This window comes from Tympanuchus pallidicinctus, unplaced genomic scaffold, assembly GCF_026119805.1.
Source record: "Tympanuchus pallidicinctus isolate F22 unplaced genomic scaffold, pur_lepc_1.0 scaffold3, whole genome shotgun sequence".
In the NCBI taxonomy this organism is placed as follows: domain Eukaryota; kingdom Metazoa; phylum Chordata; class Aves; order Galliformes; family Phasianidae; genus Tympanuchus; species Tympanuchus pallidicinctus.
The window spans coordinates 22,846,701-22,869,569 of NW_026294747.1; the positions used below are offsets into that span (position 1 = coordinate 22,846,701).

At 41.3% G+C, this 22,869-nt stretch overlaps 1 protein-coding gene across 5 annotated transcripts in view; it reads left to right on the forward strand.

The window, feature by feature from the left end:
- AMBRA1 (autophagy and beclin 1 regulator 1) overlaps positions 1 to 22,869 on the forward strand; it is a 125,776-nt gene that overhangs the window by 54,384 nt on the left and 48,523 nt on the right. For all 5 annotated transcript variants that reach the window (XM_052694775.1, XM_052694778.1, XM_052694780.1 and 2 more), the window contains one exon: positions 21,529 to 21,639. In XM_052694775.1, coding sequence (XP_052550735.1) covers positions 21,529 to 21,639 — 111 coding nt within the window. The remainder of the gene's footprint in view (positions 1 to 21,528; positions 21,640 to 22,869) is intronic.

Below are 22,869 nucleotides of genomic sequence, written 5' to 3' on the forward strand. Positions count from 1 at the left end.
GGGACAACAGATGGGTAAAGCAGATGGGAGCTCAGGGTGGGGGGAATTAAAGGATACTAGTCAACATGACAGATATCTCATGTCGGCAGCCTAATCTGCATATAGCATTGGAACAAAAACAATTCCCTGTAGCACCATTTCTTCCCAGTCATCTGCTGGTGCAGCGTAGATCCTTATGTTAGCAGATATGATACACTGTATCACTGTGTTTTGTGGCACCAAGTAAAACACTGTATGGAAATTTATTACATCAACATTGTTACCTGTAGCATTCAAACTTGTAATCACACCAAGAAGTGTTGGTAGTTTGACAAGTTATATTTTCCTGTAAAGTCTATGTTGATTGGCAGTAATTACACTGTCCTCCTTTAATCCTTTATTAACTGAGTCTTATATCAGCTTTTTCATTATTTTGTCTGGAATCGATGTCAGGCTGACAAGACTGACATGTCTCATCCTATTTCAACCTTTTAAAATACTGGTATAACACTAGCAAATTTTCAGTCTTCCACATTCTCATTTTATTTCAAGACTTATCAGAAATCTGGGAGTTCATTTGGTAGCAATTCTGATACGTTTGGTAGTGTGGGCTGTAAGCTGCCCTTTGGACTCTTCTCTCCTTATTGAACTGACATAGATGATGGAGTTATGGTCTCCAAGGAGACATCCATACACTGAAAACTAGTTGGTGTTTTTTTTTTTTTAAGAGTCAGTGAAAGCAATAAATACATTTTGGCTTTGTATTCAGTAGGGCTGACCTATTTCATGCGATGGACTTCAGTGTCTTGGGATTGTTTGTCTTCTGGTCTAACCAGCAGAGTGTGTTTTTTCTTTTTGTTCTGATAGGCACTTGTGCCTCCCAGGAGAGACCAAAGAGCTCTTCTGCAGGATGAGGTTACACATTTCTTAATGGGAGTTAGTGCTGTGGCAGAGTTCAGCAGCATAACATGCCTGCCTCTGGATCAAGGAAGACACAACTCAGTGTTGTTTACCACCTCCTACTGTTTTTTTTCTTTTCTTTTTTTATTTTATTTCATATTTTTCCTTGAGACTGAGGACTTCTGTCCGATATTTTGTTTGCAGATTTCTTCATCCTTAGTCACACTGTGAGCAGGACAGTAATTAGGTTGAGAACCAAGTCATGAATGTGTTTTTGGCATCTAATTGTAGTCAAATGTAGATCCTAATATGTTATTAAAAATGAGTAAATATAAGTATTTATATTTAAATAAAAGTCCCCTTCATTCCTACTGAACTACTTCTAGCCTCTTTTGCCTGTGTGAGCTTTTCCTTTAGGCTTTATAGTAATTATTTGACTACTTCAGGATGGACGAAGGCATGCAGGTGGTACAGTGAAATAAAGAAGGCATCAGTTTCAGTTTAGTGCAAATTCAGAGGAAGAAAGTCAGTGTTTGCCAAGAAACTTTGCAGGGGACCTTAAAAATTGACACAGATGCCGGTTTGCTGATGTTCCCGTTAATCAGCAGGAGATCTTCATATGAAATTTTACTGGAAATGCTTCTTTCTCACCTTGTTTTGGTTTAATAGACAACTTTCAGTTATGTGCATGTCAAAAGATTTTTTCAGTGTGTGGATACAGACTGTGTTTGTGTGTTCTGACTTTGCGACCAGACTTTATCTACTGAAATGCAATTCAGCACAGTTGCTCAAAGTTCTCCATCTCGTGGGGAAATCCACACTCAGAATAACTTAAGGGTTGAATAGCCCTGAATGACAGCCTACATTTACAGGTTTTTGAGTGTTTTCCTTGCTATTTTAGGGTAATAGATTCAGACCAGAGACTAAACACACGTTTGCAAAAAATAAGCTTGGTATTACAGATTTTTCCATAACTTATCCCTGTTCAGTATACTGACTTGCTACAAGAGTGCTAAAGGTGCAGTTTTGGATCTCTCTGTTTAGGTGCCAACAAAGCAAATCTCCTGCAGTGGAATAGGGCTGAAGCTATAGGTGAAATTGATCATCTTAAGCTTACTAGTATTGTAATGTTGACAGCCTGCCTTTGATTTTGGTTGTTGGACTACATGTATAGTACCCAAATGATATTTTTGCAAAATCACATAAACTGTCCCATTGTTCAAAGTTAGTATCCCTGGGAGAATTCCAGGTTGTGTGTCTTCAAGCGATGCAGAAGCTCAGCTTCTGGTTTCTGTACTTCTGCCAGAAACTATTGAGGCACAATAGCTAGAGCATTTGAAGTTTTGTTTAGATAAAAATTGGCTAAGATGATGTGTAAATATTGTCTTTTCTCTGTGCAAGGAAGATTTGTATGAGGTCATGATAATCTTCCTAATAAGAATTAAGGCAGTGACCTAATGATGTCTCCTGCTACACATTCCCAATCTGTTAGCACTCTAGCTGTGTTAAGAGCTCACTTGTTCAAATACAAGTGAATGACTCTAACTCACCATGAGTTAAAATGGATGTTGATGAGCCTCTGACACAGACTGTTAGAAAGAGTATTTATTGCTGCTGCTACTAGAATTCACCCAGTAACCTTTCGCTTATGCTCTAATGGTGAAAGTGATCGTGATAAGAGGCTGCTTTGGTTGCCTTGGGAACAGTGCTGCAGTTAGATTCTCCAGTTCCTCTGGCATCACAGGTGTGAATGCCTCCCATAGCTAAGTTTTCTTGACCTAACTGTGTTCTGTCACTTCCAGTGTCATAGTGAGCTGTGAATTCTGTTCTGAGATGCCCTCACCTTTCAAATGTGCTTGCAGCAATCCAGAACTGTAAAAGGTAGAACAGAAATAGATGGCTCAACTCCAAAAGGTCATCAAGAGTTGATTGGAAAATACTTCCTTCTTGTTTCTGTACCCCTGTTTTTCTCACTGTTAGCAGGTGTGTACTCCACTTTCTCTGGGAAGGATGTTGCTCAGTTCCTCAAAGGCAAACTTTTCACTCCCTGCTGCAGTTCAATGCTACAGCCTCTCTTCTTTATATTTCTGGGCGAGAGGCTGTATTTCCTCAAAAAAATGTAAACAGTTCTCTAATCTGTCATGAAGGTGATAGATATCTACAGGTTTCCAATAAAAAAAAATAACAGCTGAGGGTATGCTTTAAGCTTCTTATGTTTATTGGCCGGTGACAAGGCTATAGAGAGACCTCAGAGAATGAGGTGACTCTCAAAGGCTCGCATCTTTTCGTATTGAGCAGTAGTACCCAACAGACTTGTAACAGAAGCAGAATGCTATTGTTCATTGACTGTGTTGCTCTACAGATCTGTCTGTTGCGAAAAGGAGTAGAAGATCAGGATGCTCAGCCAAATTCATGGAGTTGTCTTAGATAAAAAGGCAGGAGCAAGCTAGCATAAAAAGCCAGTGATGAATGTCTGTGAGTGAACGATATCTTAGTATTAGATCCAGCACTGACTTCTCCTTTATAGATTCTGCAGCTCTGGCTGCAGTGTCTTACCACTTCATGACTGTGGTCAGAAAATGAACTTTGTGGTAAATATTCTTCAAATGAAATCCCTCTCCCAGAATGTAGGAATGAGTTTATTACTAAAGAAAAACAAACTTAGAAACCAGCTAGTATTATGTAACTTTTTGTGGCTACACAGGGGATGTTTAGCTGATCCGTAGATGCTATGTTTAGACCTTACGGGTTTATCTTTATTGTACATCAGTCCTTTCTTTCTGTTTTGCAAGACACCAGTGAACTTGTTCTTCCCAACTCTGTGCCTTAATTGACTGTCCAGCAGCTCCTTTCTCATGCTGTAGCCTTATCATACATTTATATAAAAGAAAAGGCTGTGTATGTTGTTTCCACTTAGCCTTTTCCTCTCATCCAAATTGTCAAATTTCATGGTGAAGATCCATGTGGTTACTCATCCGTGTTTTGGTATCAGCTCTGTCACATATAGAAAGCATAGGCAGCGAGAAAGTGTCAGGGTATGTTGTGTGCTGGAATGGAAGAACGTTAATCTGACTGTCTGCTCGTAACACCCTGCTTGTTCAATGCCTCTGTTCACTTGCTTCTTCCATTTAGAGGCAAAGGTACTCTGTGGGCACAGAAACTTCTGTGTTGTCAGCTGCGAACAGGTACAATGAGGTTTTTTGGTTAGGGCATTAAGAATACAAAGCTTTAGAGACTGAAGGGCAGAAGGAATGAACTTGCATCAGAATAAAATGAATAATCATTTTAGGAGAAACCTTTGTTTGATTGCAGAGACCAGAGTAGTCTTGAGGCTTATACACAATCTCTAAAACCAGTTTAATTTCTAAAATAAACTTGTATTAAAATGTATGTATATCAGTGTTTTTATACAGTGAGTGCTGCCTCTTCATGTCCAAGCACAGAAGATGTTGAAAATTGCTCTTAAATACTGCAGAATAAAGGTGCAACTGAAGAGTCAAAATAGTGCAATTATCATTTTAAAGCTTGCTTTTGCTTAGTCCTTTTTGTTCTTGTCTTCCCTTTATGTTTTTTGCACCTTAACCTGCAGTTCATCTCAATCTGCTAAGTGGGAATGTGTTAATTGATAGGGAATATGAGTCAGTTGGAAATGAGAATCCACAGCTACTTGCACTGTAGGGGGTACTCACTCTGTAATTCTTTGGTCATCTGACTTGGGAAACTAACCATCCTATGTAGTTAGAGAAGATTTTGCTCTGATTCATCATCTGGAGGGAGCTGAACTTAGGTGCTTTAAATCCTATATGGAGTTGCCAGTGTATTTATCACTGATTATATGAGGAACTTGGGAAGAGTACCTTTCTATTGTGGATACCTTTAGATGCCTGAAATTAGGCTGGCTGCATCCTGCTCTGACAGCTGGGTGCAAAAAAAAATATCTTTAAGACAGGCAGAAGGGACAAAATGAAAGCAGCAGAGGTGGTATAGCAAACTAAGAAACAAGGAACCTCGAGGGGAGGAAAAGCAGCAGCTGTTTGGTTTGTATGGAGCATGCTCCTTTGGGAATGCCTTGCTTCCAGAGGGTAAATACTGCTTGGCAGAGTGGCAGTGCCAGGAAATTCAGCCTACAATGAGCAAGAGGGTTAGACTAGGGAATCTCCAGAGATCTGTCATTGACCTTCAGAGATTCTCTGAATCATGGAGTACACAAGAGCAGTGAAACGATGTTTGGGTTCACTGTATGTGAGAATGGAGTTCTGTTTGAAGGAGTAGGTACAGCTGCTTCTAGTTATATGTACTGCGATATCCTGTTGTAAGACACTGATGATTGCAGAGGACTTCTGACTCTTTCAAGGATTGTCTGAAGGTGCGAGCCTTACTGGAGAAAGCTGTGTTACTAGCCTTCTGTGGGGATACTTATTTTGTGCCAAGAGTCTCATTTTCCTTTTGGTAAGCTGAACCAGAAAGCCAAAAACTGTTCAATCCCCCATTTACACAGCATGTGTCTGTAGGAAAAGGTGGTGTGGATTAGGTACTATACGTTATAAGCATAACATTTCAATTTTATTTGCAAATGCAAATTAAAACGAGTACAACTTTTCCAGACAGAGTGAGTACAGACCCCTTTGTCTTACAGGATATGCTTAATGAAGAGTTAGGTGTCAGGGGATTTTTGGCTAGGATCTGGAAATGTGCCTGCACTGAGATTAGCAGTAGTTGAGATGATCTGCATTTACTCAAGTATGCCAGATGTTGTTTGTGACTGGCTGCCTTTCAGGAGTTGTGGAGATGTTTTTGATGTGTTGTCCTTGGTTATGCTGCCCCAAGAGAGGAGTTTTTGCTACAGAAATGCTTATGACTTTGTCCTTCCCAATCCTTCATAGGAGAAGATTCTGCTAAAGGGTTATGAGGTCCCAAATACAGAGCCCTGAAGTGCTAATTACAGTTTTGCCATTCTGTTAGAGGGATGATTACGATGATTACATTTCCCAGAAGAGATGAGGGATGCAATTGCACTGTTATTGTCACCAGCCCTGGTACACAGACCTCCATATGCGTTTTTGGAAGTGCGTTTCAAACAGGAACAGTATGGTACTCAAATCCCTGAATTAGACTGAAACAATAGGGAAGATTTTGGGCAGTTAAAGGAAGCAGCTTTTGTGCAATGACCCTGGGCCAGAGGCAAGATGTACTTCAAACAAGCCAGCTGTTGAATATGGTTGGGAGCCTTTAGTTCATTGTTACTGGTCTGTTGCTGTTGGTTGTTCAAAGAATCAATCCACATCTGATTGCAGGCAGTAAAATTGGACTTGTGGTAATCTCTGTTGATTTGGTGAATAGAACTTTCCTGTGTTTGCTTCATTCCCTGTGATGATAGAGGGGAGCATGAATTCCTGTCATGATTATGTAGCTCTAAAGCCTTACAATAAAACAGGCAATATGAAATTGTTGTTGTCTTTTTATGTGGTGTTAGTACCACTATTCTAGGTGGTGTGCAAAACCACTTAACTTTTCTCTTTATTTTAGAAGGACTCAAAGTAGCTGAAGAATCTGCTGAGGAAAACTTCAGGTATAGAGTGACATAACCATAATGAACTTAGCTGAGCAAAGAACTAGTGGATAATAGCTGTTTGATTGGTCTAGATATACCAAAGTGGGGGAAAGGTTTCTGGTAGAGCACAGTTTAGAGAGAAAAGGAGTAAAAAAAACGCAGGCTAATTTAGACTGGAAACAAATAGCAGACATTGGGTATTGGTAGAGCTGGGTTAGTTGGGTTTTCTGTTTATTTCTTAAGATACTGCTTCATAAAATTCACCACCTGCCTTTTGGCAGTTAATTGTTGAAACGGTTCATTTTTTTTCAGTAGATGTAGTGTTTAACTAACAGAGTTGTTCCCTGAACTCAGGGAGGAGTTTGAGTGTAGGAACTCTTCCCACAGTTTCTGGTCTATGTGATAGCCTCAACTAGATGTCTCCTATGACCCCAGGGCAGGAGGCCCCAGTAGCCATGTGCTTCATTTCACATGCTGTAGTCTGCTCAAGTGCCTTGTGACAGAAGTGAGTACTGAATGCGAGAGAGCTTGTACATAGCATTTGCTGATACAGGCTGGCCCTTCTTTGGTTGTTTTGACTGGAAAGCTAAAGCTGGCTTTGAGATTTAGAAAGGCGAGAAACATAGCTTGGGAAGAAATGATGATGCTCTTAAAAATGAAGGGTGCTAGCTGATTCCTTTTGTATGCGTGATGAATTTCTGGATACCATTATATCAGAAGGGGTAGGATTTTGCAGAAGTGCTCATCATCTTGTGGGCGGTGAAGGCCCCTTGGGGACATGTCTCTTTGTGGGTGGTAAAGCTCACTTATCCTTAAATTATTTTCCCATAGCTCACTGCTTCTTTCTTTCTTTCCTTCTTTCTTTTTAATAAAAAGATCAACCCCGCTCTTGAAGGAGAAGGGAAAGCAGGGAACCTGTTGAGATCTGTGAGCAGAGTTGTGGAGCTGTGGGTTTTCTCAGTGACCTGCCACAACAGACTGTTGTTGTCTTTGCAGACAATAATTCTCATTTTGGTTACACGTTTTGTGCATGATGGGGAGAGCAAACCCTGAATCAAATTCATTACCTTCATTATAAACTCCCTCACAGACACCTGCATGTTTAATAAGGGGTTGGTAAGGATGCTGTATATTGGTCTCTAGCTCCCTTTCCCAGGTGAATTAGACTGTATCGTTGGATCCTTCTGCTTGCTATCCTGGAATTTGTGATAACTGAGCAGTGCATCAAACTTTTACCATTTAGAATATAGATTGAACGTTGCTGCTAGCTATTGGATTCTGCTGTGATAGTTTTCCTGCAAACATAGTGTTGTTACCTCAGCATACTCAGTTGGTTTTACTCTACCTGTGTTATTTATCTTCAGACATGGGACAAAGGAGAGAATGGTCTCCATTGTTTACAGGAGCACAGAGAGTTGGTTTTGAACTGAGAAAGATGTGCATGTCTGCACTGCTACAGGAAGCTGTATTTTGCTTACTTGAGCATTAGGTTGACACTCACCTGCTGAGCTCTGTGTGAGTCGGAATCCAGCAGTCTCTGTGTTTCTACGAGTTCAAAATTAGCAAGAGCCAGGAATTCATCTATGAAGACAAGTGCTCTGGGCTCTTGAGTCATGCTAAGTGCCCTGGTAGCCTGACTTTTGAGTACAGGCCTTATTCAGCAGGGAACCTGATCTGCATCTCTTTCCCTTGCGTCAAGCACCCCCTGTAACTTCGTGCAATTTCAGCTGTACCAAGCTGCTTCAACCTGCCTGGTTTTGTAGCAGTGTAGATGTGGTGTATGACCAGTTAGCTAATGTCAGAACTTGCAGTATGCGGAGATTGGTGTGGAAGAAGCTGTGGTGATGTTCATAATCACTCATTTGTGTCCTTCATGTTTTGGGGAAGTGAGTGTGGTAATGGTGGAAGTCATACACAGAGAGCCTACTTAGGAGCAATTCACGAATCAAAAATGTTATGACCTTTGCTTAGTTAGGAGCGATGATGATTAGAAAACTAATTCTGAGCTTTGACCAGGAGGTGGTCACTGAAAGCAAGGCAGCCCTGATAGTATTTGAGAAATGGAAGGGGGCTGGAGATATGAAAGGTGGTTTTGCCGAAGTGAATACTATGTTTGTCAGGAAAAGAGAAATGACTGCCTGTTCACGTGGTGCATTTGAGAGCTGAAAAGAAGACTGAGCAGAAAACAAAGGTCACGATGAATACGTTTCCCCTTTTCACCCGACACGTTCAATCTGTGGTCCAGTGCCTGAGGAATTTGGAGACACAAAAACTTAATGTGTATTTGTATTGTGAGAGAAAAGAAGAGCGTACAAATATGTACTGACAAGTGATGAGGAGTGGAAATCAGCACAAAAGAAATAGAATAAAACATCAGGGCAAGTGGAAAGCTTAGAAGGTTGGCAAGATTCTTCTGAATGTGATGGAGGAGTTGCAGGAGGGGTAGGGGAGGTTAGGAAGGTGGAAGAAGTAATGTCATTCTCTAATTTTCTCATAAGCAATTGGGATTCTGCGCGTAGAGAAATGGAGGCTGGAGGAGGGGAGGGATTGAGGAATGAGTCAAAGGTGGTGACAAGGCAGCTAGGATTGCAGGCGTGGGTTTTAGTTAAATGGGAGAAGTACTTTTCCTTCTTTCTTTCAAACAATTGTTCATATTAGCATTCATGGTGTGGGCATGCATACACCCATCCATGTGATATATCGCTTGGTATGCTGCATACATCTTGTTCAAGGATCTGTCTTTTGGTTCATGAAGGAGGCCAGCCTATCTCTGAGCTGCCATACGAGAAGGTAAATGTGTGTAGTAGTGACAGTTTTCATTAGAGATATCTTACAGTGGATAGTGAAATGGGAACTGGCTCAAAATTTGGTAAGGAGCATGACTGGGAGGAAGAAGGCAAAAGAAATACACCTCATGAGAACACTGAAAAGCATGAAGGGAATATTTTGACAGACTTAAGGGATAGAAGAAGCAGTAAAAAGAGGGCTGAGGGTAGAAGATTTATTGATAGTGCTTATAGACTTGAAATTATAGCAAGACAGAAGGGTTAACAGAAGCTGGAAGACAGTTATGGTGGGGCGGGATTCAGTAACTCTCTTCTGAGAGAAGTATCTTGTAGGCCACGTGGAATGAACAGTTTGCAAAGCTAGTGAATGATGAGTGCGAGTGTAGCTAAGAGTTTGAGCCCTTTATGGAAGGCATGGAAGTGATGTGAGGACTGCATTTCCAGCTTGGCTGCTGGAGTTCCACAGGAGACCCCTTGTTCACTGGATACGTATTTTCTCTTGATGCAGGAAGGAGTGAAACCTGAAGGCAAAGCTCTGTCTTTACTTCTCTGCTTGCAAGAGGCTTGCTCTGACCGGAAATGTCAATGTATTGCTGCATGGGGAAGGTCAGAGTTCAGATGGCTTTTTATTTTAATTGTCTGGCAGCTAGCAGCTGCTGCTGGCCCAGCCTTCTCAAGCAGGAAGCTCTCTGGAGCAGGGTGCAAGCTCTTAAGCCCTAGCCATAGAAAATGCAGCAGCATTGCCTCTGAAGTACACTGTATTAATATTCTGGTTCTCACTGGTAAGAAAAATCACACTTGATAGTTGGCTAATGACCTTCCTTCTGCCATCAGTTTTTTCTGTTTCAAGGTTCTTGCCTTTGAGTGTGTGCAGACACTCTAATGCCTTTGCTTCAGGGCCCTGCATTAAGTGTAAGGCACCTGGTGACAGTGCCCTTTCCAATTGGCAGACTGTGCAGAGCTGTGAAGAGCTTGATGTCAGTATCATTACTTCTCTGATTTTAGCTAGCTACTGCTTACCTTCTGCTGTCCCTCTCACCTCTGAGGCCCAATAAGATTGTCCTGTGGCACTGTAACTTTACACTGAGTTCTAGGACTCGAGAGCCTGAGCTGGAGTGCTCATCTGCTTAGAGTGTATCTGTGCTATGTTTTGAACTGGTAGGAACTGGATCTCTGGCTCTCCTGCCATGAAGTTGAGATCTTGGAGCCTCACTGCAGTTTCCCTTTAGTTTATGACTCCTACCTCCAGTAAAGCACGGCTTGTTCCAAACTGTTTAAAATTTTACATCGAACCAGTAAACTGCAGTTGCCCCATTTTCAGTGTCTGAATTTCCTTCTGCTTTTGTTAGTAGAAGTGTTGGTTACATTGCATAGCAGTTTCTTGGACATGTCTGCTTGTATCCTCTGGTAGTATTATGAATTAATTTGAATTGGATTAAGGTCAAGTCTGCCCTAGAAAGAAATAAAAACCTACCTGGAATACTCATCTGTTTGGAGCCCAGGAGCCACATGTGGAGTAGCTGGGATGTACTTCTGCTGCTTTGAGTTTAGGTCTTAGTTCATCCCTATGTAGCTTTGAGTTTGACTTCTAACACTCCGTAAAATAATGGGATAAAGTGTCAGTCTCTTTTCATCTTGCAGTTGCTTTTGTAATTGCAGTGAATTGAACCTGTCTGGCATGAATTCAGCTGTGGCGCTGATTTACAGAAGTTGCTGCAAGGTTATGAACTTTGCTGAACTCCTTGGGAAGTCCTGCTGCTTTCTGGGAGCTCAGCTGCTGAATCACTGTGTTTTAAATGTTGTACTATTACTTTCAGACTGTTGAACAGTGGTCCAGCAGCATGTGGACCTCTGTCAGTCCTGCTTGTCTGCTCTAGGATCCCAATCACTCCTTGAGCTTGAATCTCTGTATTCACTGAGGTTATGGAACTTGCTTAGTGCATTGAATCTAACGGTGATAAGAGTCTAATTTCCATTGCTGTCATTGAGGTCATCTCAAACTACTCTCAAAACTTCCTTCATCAGAAAGTATTCAAAACACTGCAAGAGCCAAACACTTTTCTTAATGTAGGTTACTTTTACCTTATTATTGCTCAATTGAAATAATGTGGTCTTCTCATTGCATTCTTCCAGATTGGGCTTCCTCCTTTCTATTTTACTGTGCTTTAATTTTAAACTACCTTCCCATTAATTTGTCTGCTGTTAGGTTTTATTTTTTTCCTAGTTTGCACATTTTCTGCTTTTCTTGGCTGTTTCCCTATTCACTACTTTACCCAGGAAACAGCTAGCCTGGCTGCTTGCTTCCCAGTTCCTGTTCTTCCTTCACTTTGCATCAGATTGGGGATGCCTCATAAGTTGCTCCATTAGTGACGCCTCTTCTGTCTTCTAAGAGCAAGACTAGTGCCCATTTTGCTTGCAGATTTAGCAACTATATGGGACCCACTGATCTGAATAGTGGCCTTTAGTGAAAGCAGCATGCAGTTAAAATATATTTCATGAATGCCACCTGTCAGCTTTCCATTTCCCCTAAGACACTTTGTTAGTTTATTATATGGAGTTTATTTAAGTTGTCAGGACCTGCATTCTTATTAATGGAGTTGCATTTTTCTCCAAGGAGACGTGATTTCATCTTAACCTCCCTGTGTGTGTACTCATTCAGAACAGGCAAGTGTTTCCTCAGCAGACCTACTCTGGTCACAGGATATTATAGCTGTGAAATGTAATCAACCATTGAGTGTGTTTAGCTTACTTCTCCGTGTTGTGATGGTAGCTCTGTTTGTGTTGCTGGGCTGACACAGCATTTCCATTGTAGAATGCTCAGGGTTTATGCTGTAATAAAAACTAGTTCTGAAATGTGTATAAAGATAGTAAGAATTTTTGCAAGTCTTCCACTCACTGATGAGTACAGAGGTTTGGATGTGTTTCTGTGCTTGGAGCTTTTATTAATACTGCGTGCTGCTTTTTCTACAATGAAAAGTACCTGTGGTTTAGAAGCTTTGAGTTGTATTCATATACAGTCAAGTTTTGGGAATTTGGATCCTTCTAGGGAACATACTGCTTTTTGGATCAGTGAAAAAGTGTGTTATTGCAGTGTGGTGGCTGATAAGACATTTATGTGCTCTATGAGGATACAGCTGACTTTTTTTCCACTGAAAAAGAGTATTTTGGCAGAAGACACATGCATTTCAAGTTGTGCTAAGCACACATCCTTGCAGTAAGAGCTGCAGAGGCAGTAGCAGGCATTTGGCTGCTGATTTGTTTGAATTAATAGGATTTCAAAGATTTCACTCATAGAGGAAGAGGCTATTCTCCATAAAAAGCAGTTTTACTCTATTTTCGCATCTGTTCTACATCTATCTGCACCGCTGTGTTGTTTAGTTGGGAGTCCTGTTTGAGCCTCTGCTCAGGAGAGGAATTATTCAGTGTGAACTGAAAGCGTGGCTGTGCTAATCTGCCAGGTATGGAGCTGGTGATAACGTATAACTTTTGTGGAATATGGGATAAAGCTGGCAATTGTGACAGTCTCTACAAGAAAATCTCAAAAATTCAGGAGCTCTGAATTAGCTAAAATCATATAGAGCAGTTCTGGCAAGGCTGGATTAGTGTGACACTGCATTAGCCTCTGTTAGACGAGTGAACTGCAGTAGACCTAGCGGATAGTGTGAGTGGCGTGACAACTCAAGTTCACAAGTATCAACCTTGGGTGCTAAGGACATCCTCGCTGAGCAATGACAGCAAACTTGTAAATGAGATTCTTTTTTTTTTTTTTTTTTTCTGCTGTGGAAATATTCCTCTGAATCCAGACATCTCTGCTTGAACAGAAAGTTAACTTCTTAGTTGTCACTACAAACAAAAGTGTATGAATCCCTGCCGATTCCATTTCTCAGTGCCTGTGCCACTGGTCAGGGCATAACTCATGGATAGACTGGCTGCAAACATGCTGTTGGGACCTTGCAAACTTTTTGCTTGGATAAGAGAGTTTATGCTGGGATGCAGCCAGGTGTGTTGAGCTGCTCTGCTTTGACACATAGCAACGGTATTTGAGGACTACCCGACCAATGCCCATGTCACGCAACACAGTGGGCTGCAGTGCTGGAAGAGCCTTTTAAGTCGGGGAGGAAAAGCAAGTCCTTCTTCCCAGCATATCTATGTGAGGAATTTTGTCCTTGTGTGCTTTAGAAATGCAGCAAAATGAGATGGGAGCTCTGAAGACTTGAGCTTAGAGCCTGGTGGCCGCTCTGCATGACCTGCACAGAGCTGTGCTTTTGGTGGAAGGCTGCCCCTTTGTTCAGTCTCTCCATCTGAGGCAATTAGGATTAGCAGGCACATTTCATGCTCTGAAAAGTCAGAAAGGGAAAGAAAAAGGAGTTTTACAAAAGGAATTGCCTGCCAGGCACAGATTCCACTCTGTTTTTGTGCAGAGAATAAACACAGATGTGAAGGTTAAAAAGCAGACTTCCAACAGCCTTTAATGAAGGGCTTGGAAATGGTGCAAGGGGCTTAGTGACAGAGGGGAGTGGAGGCATTGCAAGGGATAGAACTGGCAGAGGGAGGAGCCGTAGTGACACTCAGCTCAGATTAGCTGCGAGTCCTTGCTAGTTCACCTTCAGAGGGATTGCATGAAATTTAAACTCTGGCAGCAGAGATGTGGCATTTTGACTTCCAGACTCACTTACTGTTTTGGGAAGCTGGAAAGGGAGGAGAACTGTGAACATACCCTCGTATGTAGGTTCAGATGAAGGTGAAGGAAGAAAATACATGCTTCTTGGAAGTGTAAACTTCTTCCTCCAACCCTTTCCTCAGTGCTTTTTGTTAGGACTTCTTTCTGCTACAGACAAAATCATCTAAATGGCTGAAATATGCAGACATGCTTGAAACAAAACATTAGATGAAATGAAGTGCAGATTGGAATGTATTTTTAGTGCTTGAATATTTTCCCTAAAAGCCTGTGATTTAGGAAACATGTTTTACTGTTTGAATCATATGGTAATATGAGGCATGCTTTTGACACATGCTGCTGTCACATGGAAATAAAGAAATGGTCTCAAAACAAGCAACAATATCTGCAGATGCTTCTTTTAATGGCTCGGGCAGCTTGCTGACTGGGAGACTCGCACCTTGACTTCTATTACCAGCAAGGGACCCAAATGAACTGAAAGGAAAGCTTGCTTGCCCACCCACTTCTTAAGCAACTTGTGACCACTGTCTGTCAAACAGTAACAGATGTTAGTTTTTGTTTCTATAAACTTTTCCTGTCAAGCTCTTTTAATGATTTCTATTTGCAGGAAGATTTCACTTGACTCTCTAGCCTTGTAAGATTTATTTCGACCCATGTGCTTTATGGGGCACCTCCATCTCTTTAGAAATGGTATGCAGAATCAGAATTCCAGATACCACATGGTACTCAGTAAGCAAAGGAGTTTTGCTGTTTAAAATGTGTTGGAAATAATCCAAGTAATTTTGTCAGGACGGTATCTCTGATAAAAGCAAAATTTATTCGCGATTGCAATGGCGGGCGTCCTGCAAGTAGGAGCGCGCCTATGGACACAACGTGACAGCCTTTATACCCTGTTTTCTCCCCTTTGCCTCCCTCTCCCCTGTTTCCCCAATGGCTGGGTACTCCAGGTTCACAATCTTATCAGAAGAATTTACATTTGCTATTTACTTGTTAATTTATTTGTTATCTGGTGCCAGTCAGTAATCATCCAAGATGTCTCGGTGCTCTCCTTGTCCTATTGATATGGTGATTTTTCTTTAAAGTCATCATCGTTAAACAAAGAGCACTGGGGAATGATGTCAGGCCTTCCCAATGTCAGGCACTTCCTCGGGCATGCCATAGCTTGTTCCCTTGTTTGCTCTCCTGCAGGATATTCTTGCAGTGTGTATGACGAAATATACATATATACAGAGTGTGCGTTCCTGGGAAGGTTCGTCTATACAATAAGTAATCTAAATTTATTAGAGATCCTCCCCAGGCTAAGTAGAAGGACTCCCAAAAAGAACCACGACAGCGGAGATCATAAAACAAAAATAATATTATACAATTCTAATGCAGAAACAACACTTGATTCTCACAAATGCATTTTCATGTGTGCTACTAGACAGTGTAAAGTAACTTAGAGTGGAACTTTTCCGTAGAAATTCTTCTCCACTGTGGCTAAAAGGTTCAGAAATGACAAACAAGAAGGACAAACACCTGAGCCCATTCAGTCCTTGTTTTCTAAGTTTTCTTAGAAGGAAAAAATTGCACTTAGAAGCTTCATTTGAGTTCTGTGCATATAAGCAACACTAAGACTTGCAAGCAACATTAGATGAGTTATACTAACTACCCTGTAAGAACAAATTTTTAAACTGTGCAAATTTAGTATCCTCTACAGCAGTGAATCTACACAAGCTAAATAATTACATATCATTAGCAAGGTGCAACTGTTAATTTCAGTTGAGTTGCCAAAGTCAGTCTCACTGTGTCATTCATCCCTTCTCCTTCTCAGCAGCTACTGAGCAGTCATCTTGCTTTCCACTCGTCACTGAGCTGAGGCTTGAGTTCAACGCTCTGTTATGCCCACAATTCAGATGGTGTTCCTCATTATCTAGTTTTTCCTTGATGGCGAGACATTATGAACTTCACAGATAAAACAATTTTTTTGCACACTGTTTTCTAAATCTAGGCTTTCGTTGTGGCAAAGCTGTTTTTGAGGTTATCATGGGTAGTGATTTAGGAGGTTGGAATAATAGAAGTTCTTAGCAAGTTGGAGACTGGGATCATCGTGCCCTTACTTAACAGTAGCTGAGGATGTATAGCTATAGAAGGAAACAAAATTGCTTATTCCTTACTGGTCACGCTTAGTAGGATGAGTACTTCCTAAGCAGTGATGTTTGCTTGTTTTCAGTGTTAATATTCAGAGGCTACAATAAGGTAACTTACTTGTCAGCCATGAGAGGGTAGTGCTTTTCCTCATCTGAGAAGTTTTATGTGAATATTGCTGGCTAAGCTCTTGCTGGTCCTGGAATCTCACCATTCTCTTTTATAGTTGGTTTTCCATTTTCCTAGGGAATCGTGATGGCATGAGTAGGGACACATCTGTGGGGTGAACAAGAGGAGAGAAGCAGGAATTCTCTTTCCTGAGGAGAAAATTATCTGCTTAATTGGTGAAGTGCAAACAATTCAGACAAGAGGAAAATGTGTCTGAAAAGGACCTTCACCTCTTCTAGTTTCCCTGAGGGACAGCTAGACCCCACCATCAAAAGCAGATGCTTCCCTTATGCATTTCTGTTTCAGTTGTTACATGTCAGACAGAGGGATGTCTCTAATATCAGGATGTTGAGGAGCCAGCAAGAGTGTACTGGGGATATGGAGGCTTTGGGCAGGACATTTGTTCATTTATTGTTTGTATTCTTGCAAATAAACTCGTTCATTTTTGAAACTTGTAGCAGGAATATTCCCTTTTGCATGTCATGTTTGCATTATTCACGATGTGAATGAAGCCCTTGGGCACTTGTCTGAGCTCCTATTAGGGTATTCATCTTTGCTACCTCAGCCTGCTTAAATTCCCATCTCTGATAAGGCTGTGGAATTGGGCATGCTAAGTGTTGCCCCTGTTAAAAGGATATTTTGCAATAGGAATGAACATGAATGGGGAATTGCATTTCTTCTTATTTTGTACATCTGGGGTAAGGGAAAAACAATAGCCTTTTGAAGGGTTCAGCTTTCAGAGAGCATAGACCTCTCTGGGGCTTTCTCAGTTCACATCATTGAACTACACTTAGTAATGTTCTTGTGCATCCATTCATATAATTTTGCCTACTTGCTATTTAAAACATGCTGGGAAATTGAAAAAAACGGTCTCTTCAAATGGCTGCCTCCCAAAATGAATCCTTGAAAATACCAGGTTGCTATGTGTTCTGTTTCTACAGTGTTAGCCCAGTTAAAGATAGATAGCTCTGCCACTTCGAAGGTAGTGTCTTCGTGGTCGTCTGGAATACAAAATTCAATACAGTATTCAGGATTGCATGTTTTTATTGTACCCAAAGCCAGGCTGCCCTGTGGAATACTTCAGTGTTGGAGATGTGCAAGAAGCTGTCACAGCCCCAACTAATTGACTAGGACGTGGTGATCAGTGGTAACGTTTCATATGGCTTCAAATGGTTTCCAAATTGGTTGAGAGAATCTGATGTATTCTTGCAACAAAGAGCTTTGTTCTTGGTTTATCAAATAGACTGGTCCTGTGTTTCAGGCTTATTGGAGACTGGGCAGTAGTAAACCTAGGATTTGTGTAAACAAAACTCACCATCTGTGATAGATCCCTTCTGCAAGCCTTGAATAATCTCAGTATCATTAGCTACAGTTACAAATGGGCACACAAAGAGGTAATTACTTTTCGAAGGTACTCATGCTTAAAGATACAAGTACTGATCTAGGGGGAATTTTATACCAGGGTCTAATCACTTTCTCAAATTGAGTCACAAATTAGCTCAGGGACTTTTCCAACTTCCTCAAAGGCATGTGCCTTATCTTTAAGCATCTTAATAAATTTTGCTTGACTGTGAGGGAATCTGCCAGACAATAAAAACTTGAGGAAATGATCTAATTGGGGGGGGGGGGGGGAGAGGGCAGAAGAAAAAAAAATAAAAAATAGGTTAAACTCCAGTTTCTGTTCATTTTATGGCAGAGAAATTTTCATCACCTGTAGATGGTCTGCATTCTTGAAACTGAAGTCTGTGTAGCTTGAATATTAGCTCATCCACTGAGGGTCTGATACGGCAGTAGTCTCCAAGTGTCCTGCTCTTCACCACTTCAGAAATACTTCGCAAAGTGATTTTGCAGCCCTTTTTCCCCTTTCAGTCTAAACTCTGACATGAGCTGGTATGGCTTGATTCATAAATGAGCAATAGCTGACTGACAAAGGTTCGTTTCTCCACCTGGCAAGATGACTTGGACCCTCTGAGAGGATTGAGACTGATGGATAAATAACTGGTACGTGTAGGTGGCCTATAAGAGAAGGTGGTGTTTTTTCTTTTTCCTAAGCCTTTGTTAAGACTTTTTTCCCCCACTCTTTAAACTCTTCTGTCATGTGCTGAGTGGGGGTGGGTGGAGATCAGGGCGGTGGGGGGAGAAGGGGGGCTGCTGAAAGCATTTATCTTCATTTCTGCTATCATCCAGTGTTTATTATGCCGTGATAGACATACGCAGGAAAGCTGCCAATCAAACCTACATTCACTGCATTTCAATTGGCCTTCACTTTGGATTTCAGCATTTTGAAATCTACATCTCCTCTGCAGAAAAAGGTCGTTCTGTTCATGGCAATGACAAGCCCGAGACCCTCGGGTACCCATTGCAATCATTTATGATTCCATCAAACAATACAAGATCCAGGGATCAGGACAGACTGTCAAGTGCTTAGTGAGAGCTGTTGCCCGTGTGAGCTGATCTGCTGCCACCCAGATTTAAGTAGCTGAACTGTGGGTTTTGCCTCAAGTTACACTAGGATGCAAGAGACATCAATGCTTTCTTATGCTCTTACTCAGGCTGAAACCCAGTTGAGGTGAAGCAGCTGAGAAGAGTCCTTGAGCTGCACAGTAAACACAAGTTCTATAACACCGATGATTTAACATCCCTGTTAATTTTTTTTCCTATGTTCTCAAGTCTGTCCTACCAACCAACAGAGAAATCAAACACAAAAGGTTAGGACAGTGTAGCTGAGTACTGAGGATTATTTTCTTTCCTAAATTAAATGTCTCATATGTTTTAATGCCTTTAATTGTCTCTACTGTAGGACAGTGCATGCGTGCATGTGGGAGGCTTCTGGCAGGGTTTGTGAAACCATAGAAATGTTATTCCCTGTTGTTGTATGTAACTAGATATAACTTGATAATTATGGTTTTCAAATACACGATTAGTGTAAGTGGAATTAATTACTTACTGAAAACAGGTAGATCATGGAACTGCCATTAGTGTAAGGCCCTCTTGTTTGGGTTCTTTGAGAAATTGATCGAATCTTTCTGAACATACACTTTGTACTCTGTGGACCTTGTTCCCTCAAGATCCTCTTTTTGCTAAAGACATTTGTTACCTGCAGCACTGGCATCTCTTGGTGGCTTTTGCTGACTCTGGGATTTGTGCATGGCTGTCATGTAGACAGAGAGGAGCAGCTGCTTTCCTCTAGTAGTTGTGTAGAATGTAAATACCTTAGGCAAAGCAAGGAGATGGGAGGTTGAACTGAGCACCATAACTCACCTGAAGGTTCCAAGGAGAAGGAAATCAGGACCAGAATATCTACGGGGAAAAAAAAAATCAAAAACATTTGCCAGCAGCTCTTTTGATGGTGCTTGTAGCTGTAGATGCAACAGTAGCATGAGCCAGATGAATTTGCTGTTTGTGGAGCACTGTGTGATGTTGCTAGGCTTCTGTGATGCAGAGGGAGTGTGAGATTGGTCTGCTAGCATATGTTATTCTCCATTTTACATGCTATTGGCTATTCCCACAGAGTTTGTTGTCATCGCAAAACAGGCGATGACCTTGTGATGCTGTTCTGTAACAAGAAGAGAAATATCCTGGAATTAGGTACCCTGAATAGCGCTGTTGAGGCTTGTCTTCACAGAGCGTTTCCTGGCCTGACCCAGTCTGTTGAGGCAGTTGTTACCAGTTGGTGATGCTAGGTACAGTTTTAGTGCAGCAGGTTCTACTGCTCAGAATTTGCATAGAACTAGTTTTTCTGTTCTCCCTCTGGTGGTTGGTAGCAATGCAACAAGAGGTGCCCTTGTGTACCAGCCACGAGCTTGTAACAAGGAGACTTTTGAAGACAAAGGAACACAAAATTTAATTGTCCTTCTTCCACTTCTGGTTGCAAAATGTAATTTCATTAATGCATTGTCTGCTTTTCCCAGCACCTATCTTTTGTTTAGAGGAGCCTTTTGTTTTGTGGGATATGGAGAACAAGGGTTTGGGCACATGTGGGAGCAAAAATCCTTGCTTCTTCCCTCCCAGCAATATGTGAGCATCTGATGGGCAGAAACAGAGGCTGAGCTGACCAGGTGTTATTCTTCCACCAGTGCTGCTGTGGCAACAGTCCTGAGCTAGTCTTTGTGGGAGAGTGAAGCCTCTGTATGCTTCCCATCGGACGGTGGAAGTGCCTCAATCCAGTCTGATGAGCCCCTGGAGGCTGTGCTTTTCCTCATGTGTACATGAGGGTGATCTTGTTCTGTTCCCCTTTATCCAGTTCTCATAGCTTGAGTGTCTCTGAGTTCTAGGATGTGTTTGTAGTATGGGGGCTACATGCAATTGAAGGTCTTAGAGAGTAGAAATAGCAAAAGATTTTTGACTGTAGTACCATAATGGGAGAACTGTTTCCTTTTTCTACTTGTTGCCATAAGGATTGCATTTAATGCCTCTGAGCTTCTTTTACATGTATGCCTACTTAAGTTGCCAGCGGCAGTTCTTTTCTGCCTGGAGAATTAGGTTCTTTGTGCTAGTTACTGAAATATTATGCTTGGCTTTGTGCTTTAGGCTGTTGCCCAAATCCTAGGATGGCTAGCAAGGGGCTGGATCCAGTGCAGGGTAGGTTGGCAGGGCGATAAAGGAAGGAAAACTCTGAGGCCAGCTCTGAGGTCCTCCTTACCAGGCAGAACTAACTCATATTCCACCTATGTAAGTACAAGTAATGTACAGATTTTCTGTGTTTTCTCTGTATATATGTATTACCAAAGCCCACAGCACGCATTTGTGGTATTCTTCTGTCTCAGAGACTCCAAAAAGGAGTACCTGCTTCAGGGGCATAGGATTGGGTTCTATAGTGGGCTCTAATTTCACTGTCATTTCAGATAGAGTTGCTAATATTTTTGTTATAATCCTTACTGTGTGACATATATTGTAGGCAGCCTGAATCCTTCTATGTGAAGTTTAGTGATAGCAAGGAATATGTCTGTAAATGTGTGTGATTTGACAGGGCAACGTTATTACCTTCATAGCTATACTAGAAAATTTGGTGTCTACGAAAATACATCTTCACTAGCATTGAATTGTATTTGGACCAAATGAATCTGATTAAGATTTCTACCTTGTGTACCTGTGCAAATATTATTGCTTATCAACCTTCTTTTCTTTCAGGAATATGTTCCAGGGAGGTTCTTTCTTATTAATTTCCTGTTTTCTGTCTCTAGTGTAGGAGACGTTGCCACTTCTGTAAATAAGGCTTATTTAAGAATCTTGAACTTTGTGTTTGATTTTAGAAAGCTCTTTGTTTTGTCACTCCAGCTTTTTTTCTGGATGATCTTTTGGAGATCAAATTGGTAATTATTTTCCTCCCTTTCACGTAGGTGCTGTGATTGGAGACGGACAGTCAGCTGTGGCCAGCAACATTGCTAACACAACCTACCGGCTCCAGTGGTGGGACTTCACAAAGTTTGACCTGCCAGAAATCAGCAATGGTAAGCTAGAAAGGACACCAGTGCTGTCTTTTAAGTCCAGATGGAGCTACCATAAGCACTGTGATCTTTGGAAGGTAGCTATATGCTGCAGGGCTTTACTTGATTGCCTTGTTGCAGTGGGAACAGTAAAATGCTTAGCCTTTTGGGAAAGCTGACAATGACAGAATGCATTCAGAGCTGTTGCTGCTCTGTCTAGCTTGTGTATTCTTGCTGTCAGCAAATCCTTGTGTAACTGGGGCTGTATGTGAGTAATCTCATGAGAATATATAATCCTTGTTTAAAAAAAAAAAAAAAAAAAAAAGAAAATCTGTATCCAATCCCCTTCATTCTTTTACCAACAAGTTTATAGAGGGATAACTGGCATACTATCTTTATACTTTTGCATTAGAAGCTACTAATAAACTGGGACTGCATTACTGTGGCTTAAAGTGCTGCAGTGTGTTTTGATAATCAGAATCCTGGTCTGTTGCTTACCACAGTGTTGCAAGATGAGGGAAGTAGATGTTTGCCAAAGCAGTAATTTGTCCCATATTTCAGGTGGAAGCCACTTCTAGGTCAAGAATAAGCAGCACTACTGGTTTGTGGCTTTTGATTTATTGTTTTGTTGTGGGGTTTTGTTTGTTTGTTTGTTTTTTCCTTCTTATTCCATTTATTGAATTAGACCCTAGTTTTACATGCATTCTGAGCTGGCATAAGCCAGCTCTTGCATTGGAAGAGACTTTGTTACACAGATGAAAGAATATTGATGCTTGTGGTCAGCTGATCAAGGAATGACTTTTTGGTGCATTAGAACTAATTTGGCTAGAAGGCTATTTTTAGTCTGCAATGGAATCCTGATATAGGTTGCTGCACAGCTGCTGGAATGTTTGTGGCAGCCTGATATGAAGATAGAAGATAGGAATGTTTGTGCAGCGATTTTTAACTCGGTCCATCTCTGTGCATATTTTAAAGTTAACTACTTCTTTTCAGAGGGAACAGGGATTCTGTTTGCAGAAAGTAGCCAGGAAAAGGCCAGCTGTAACCCATCCTGTTAAAGAAGCTATTTCTTACTGTGTCATTCATACAGGCAAGATATCTGGTGCCTGTCTCAATCTTTCTACATGTTTTTATGGAATGTTGTGGTGTGGCATTTATAGCCTGGTGAGAAATTAAAGCCCTGCTTTTAGATGGTGATGCTTGATGCTGTAAAGGAGAAAAGTGCTTAGTATTTTGTCTGAGAAGCATTCTGTC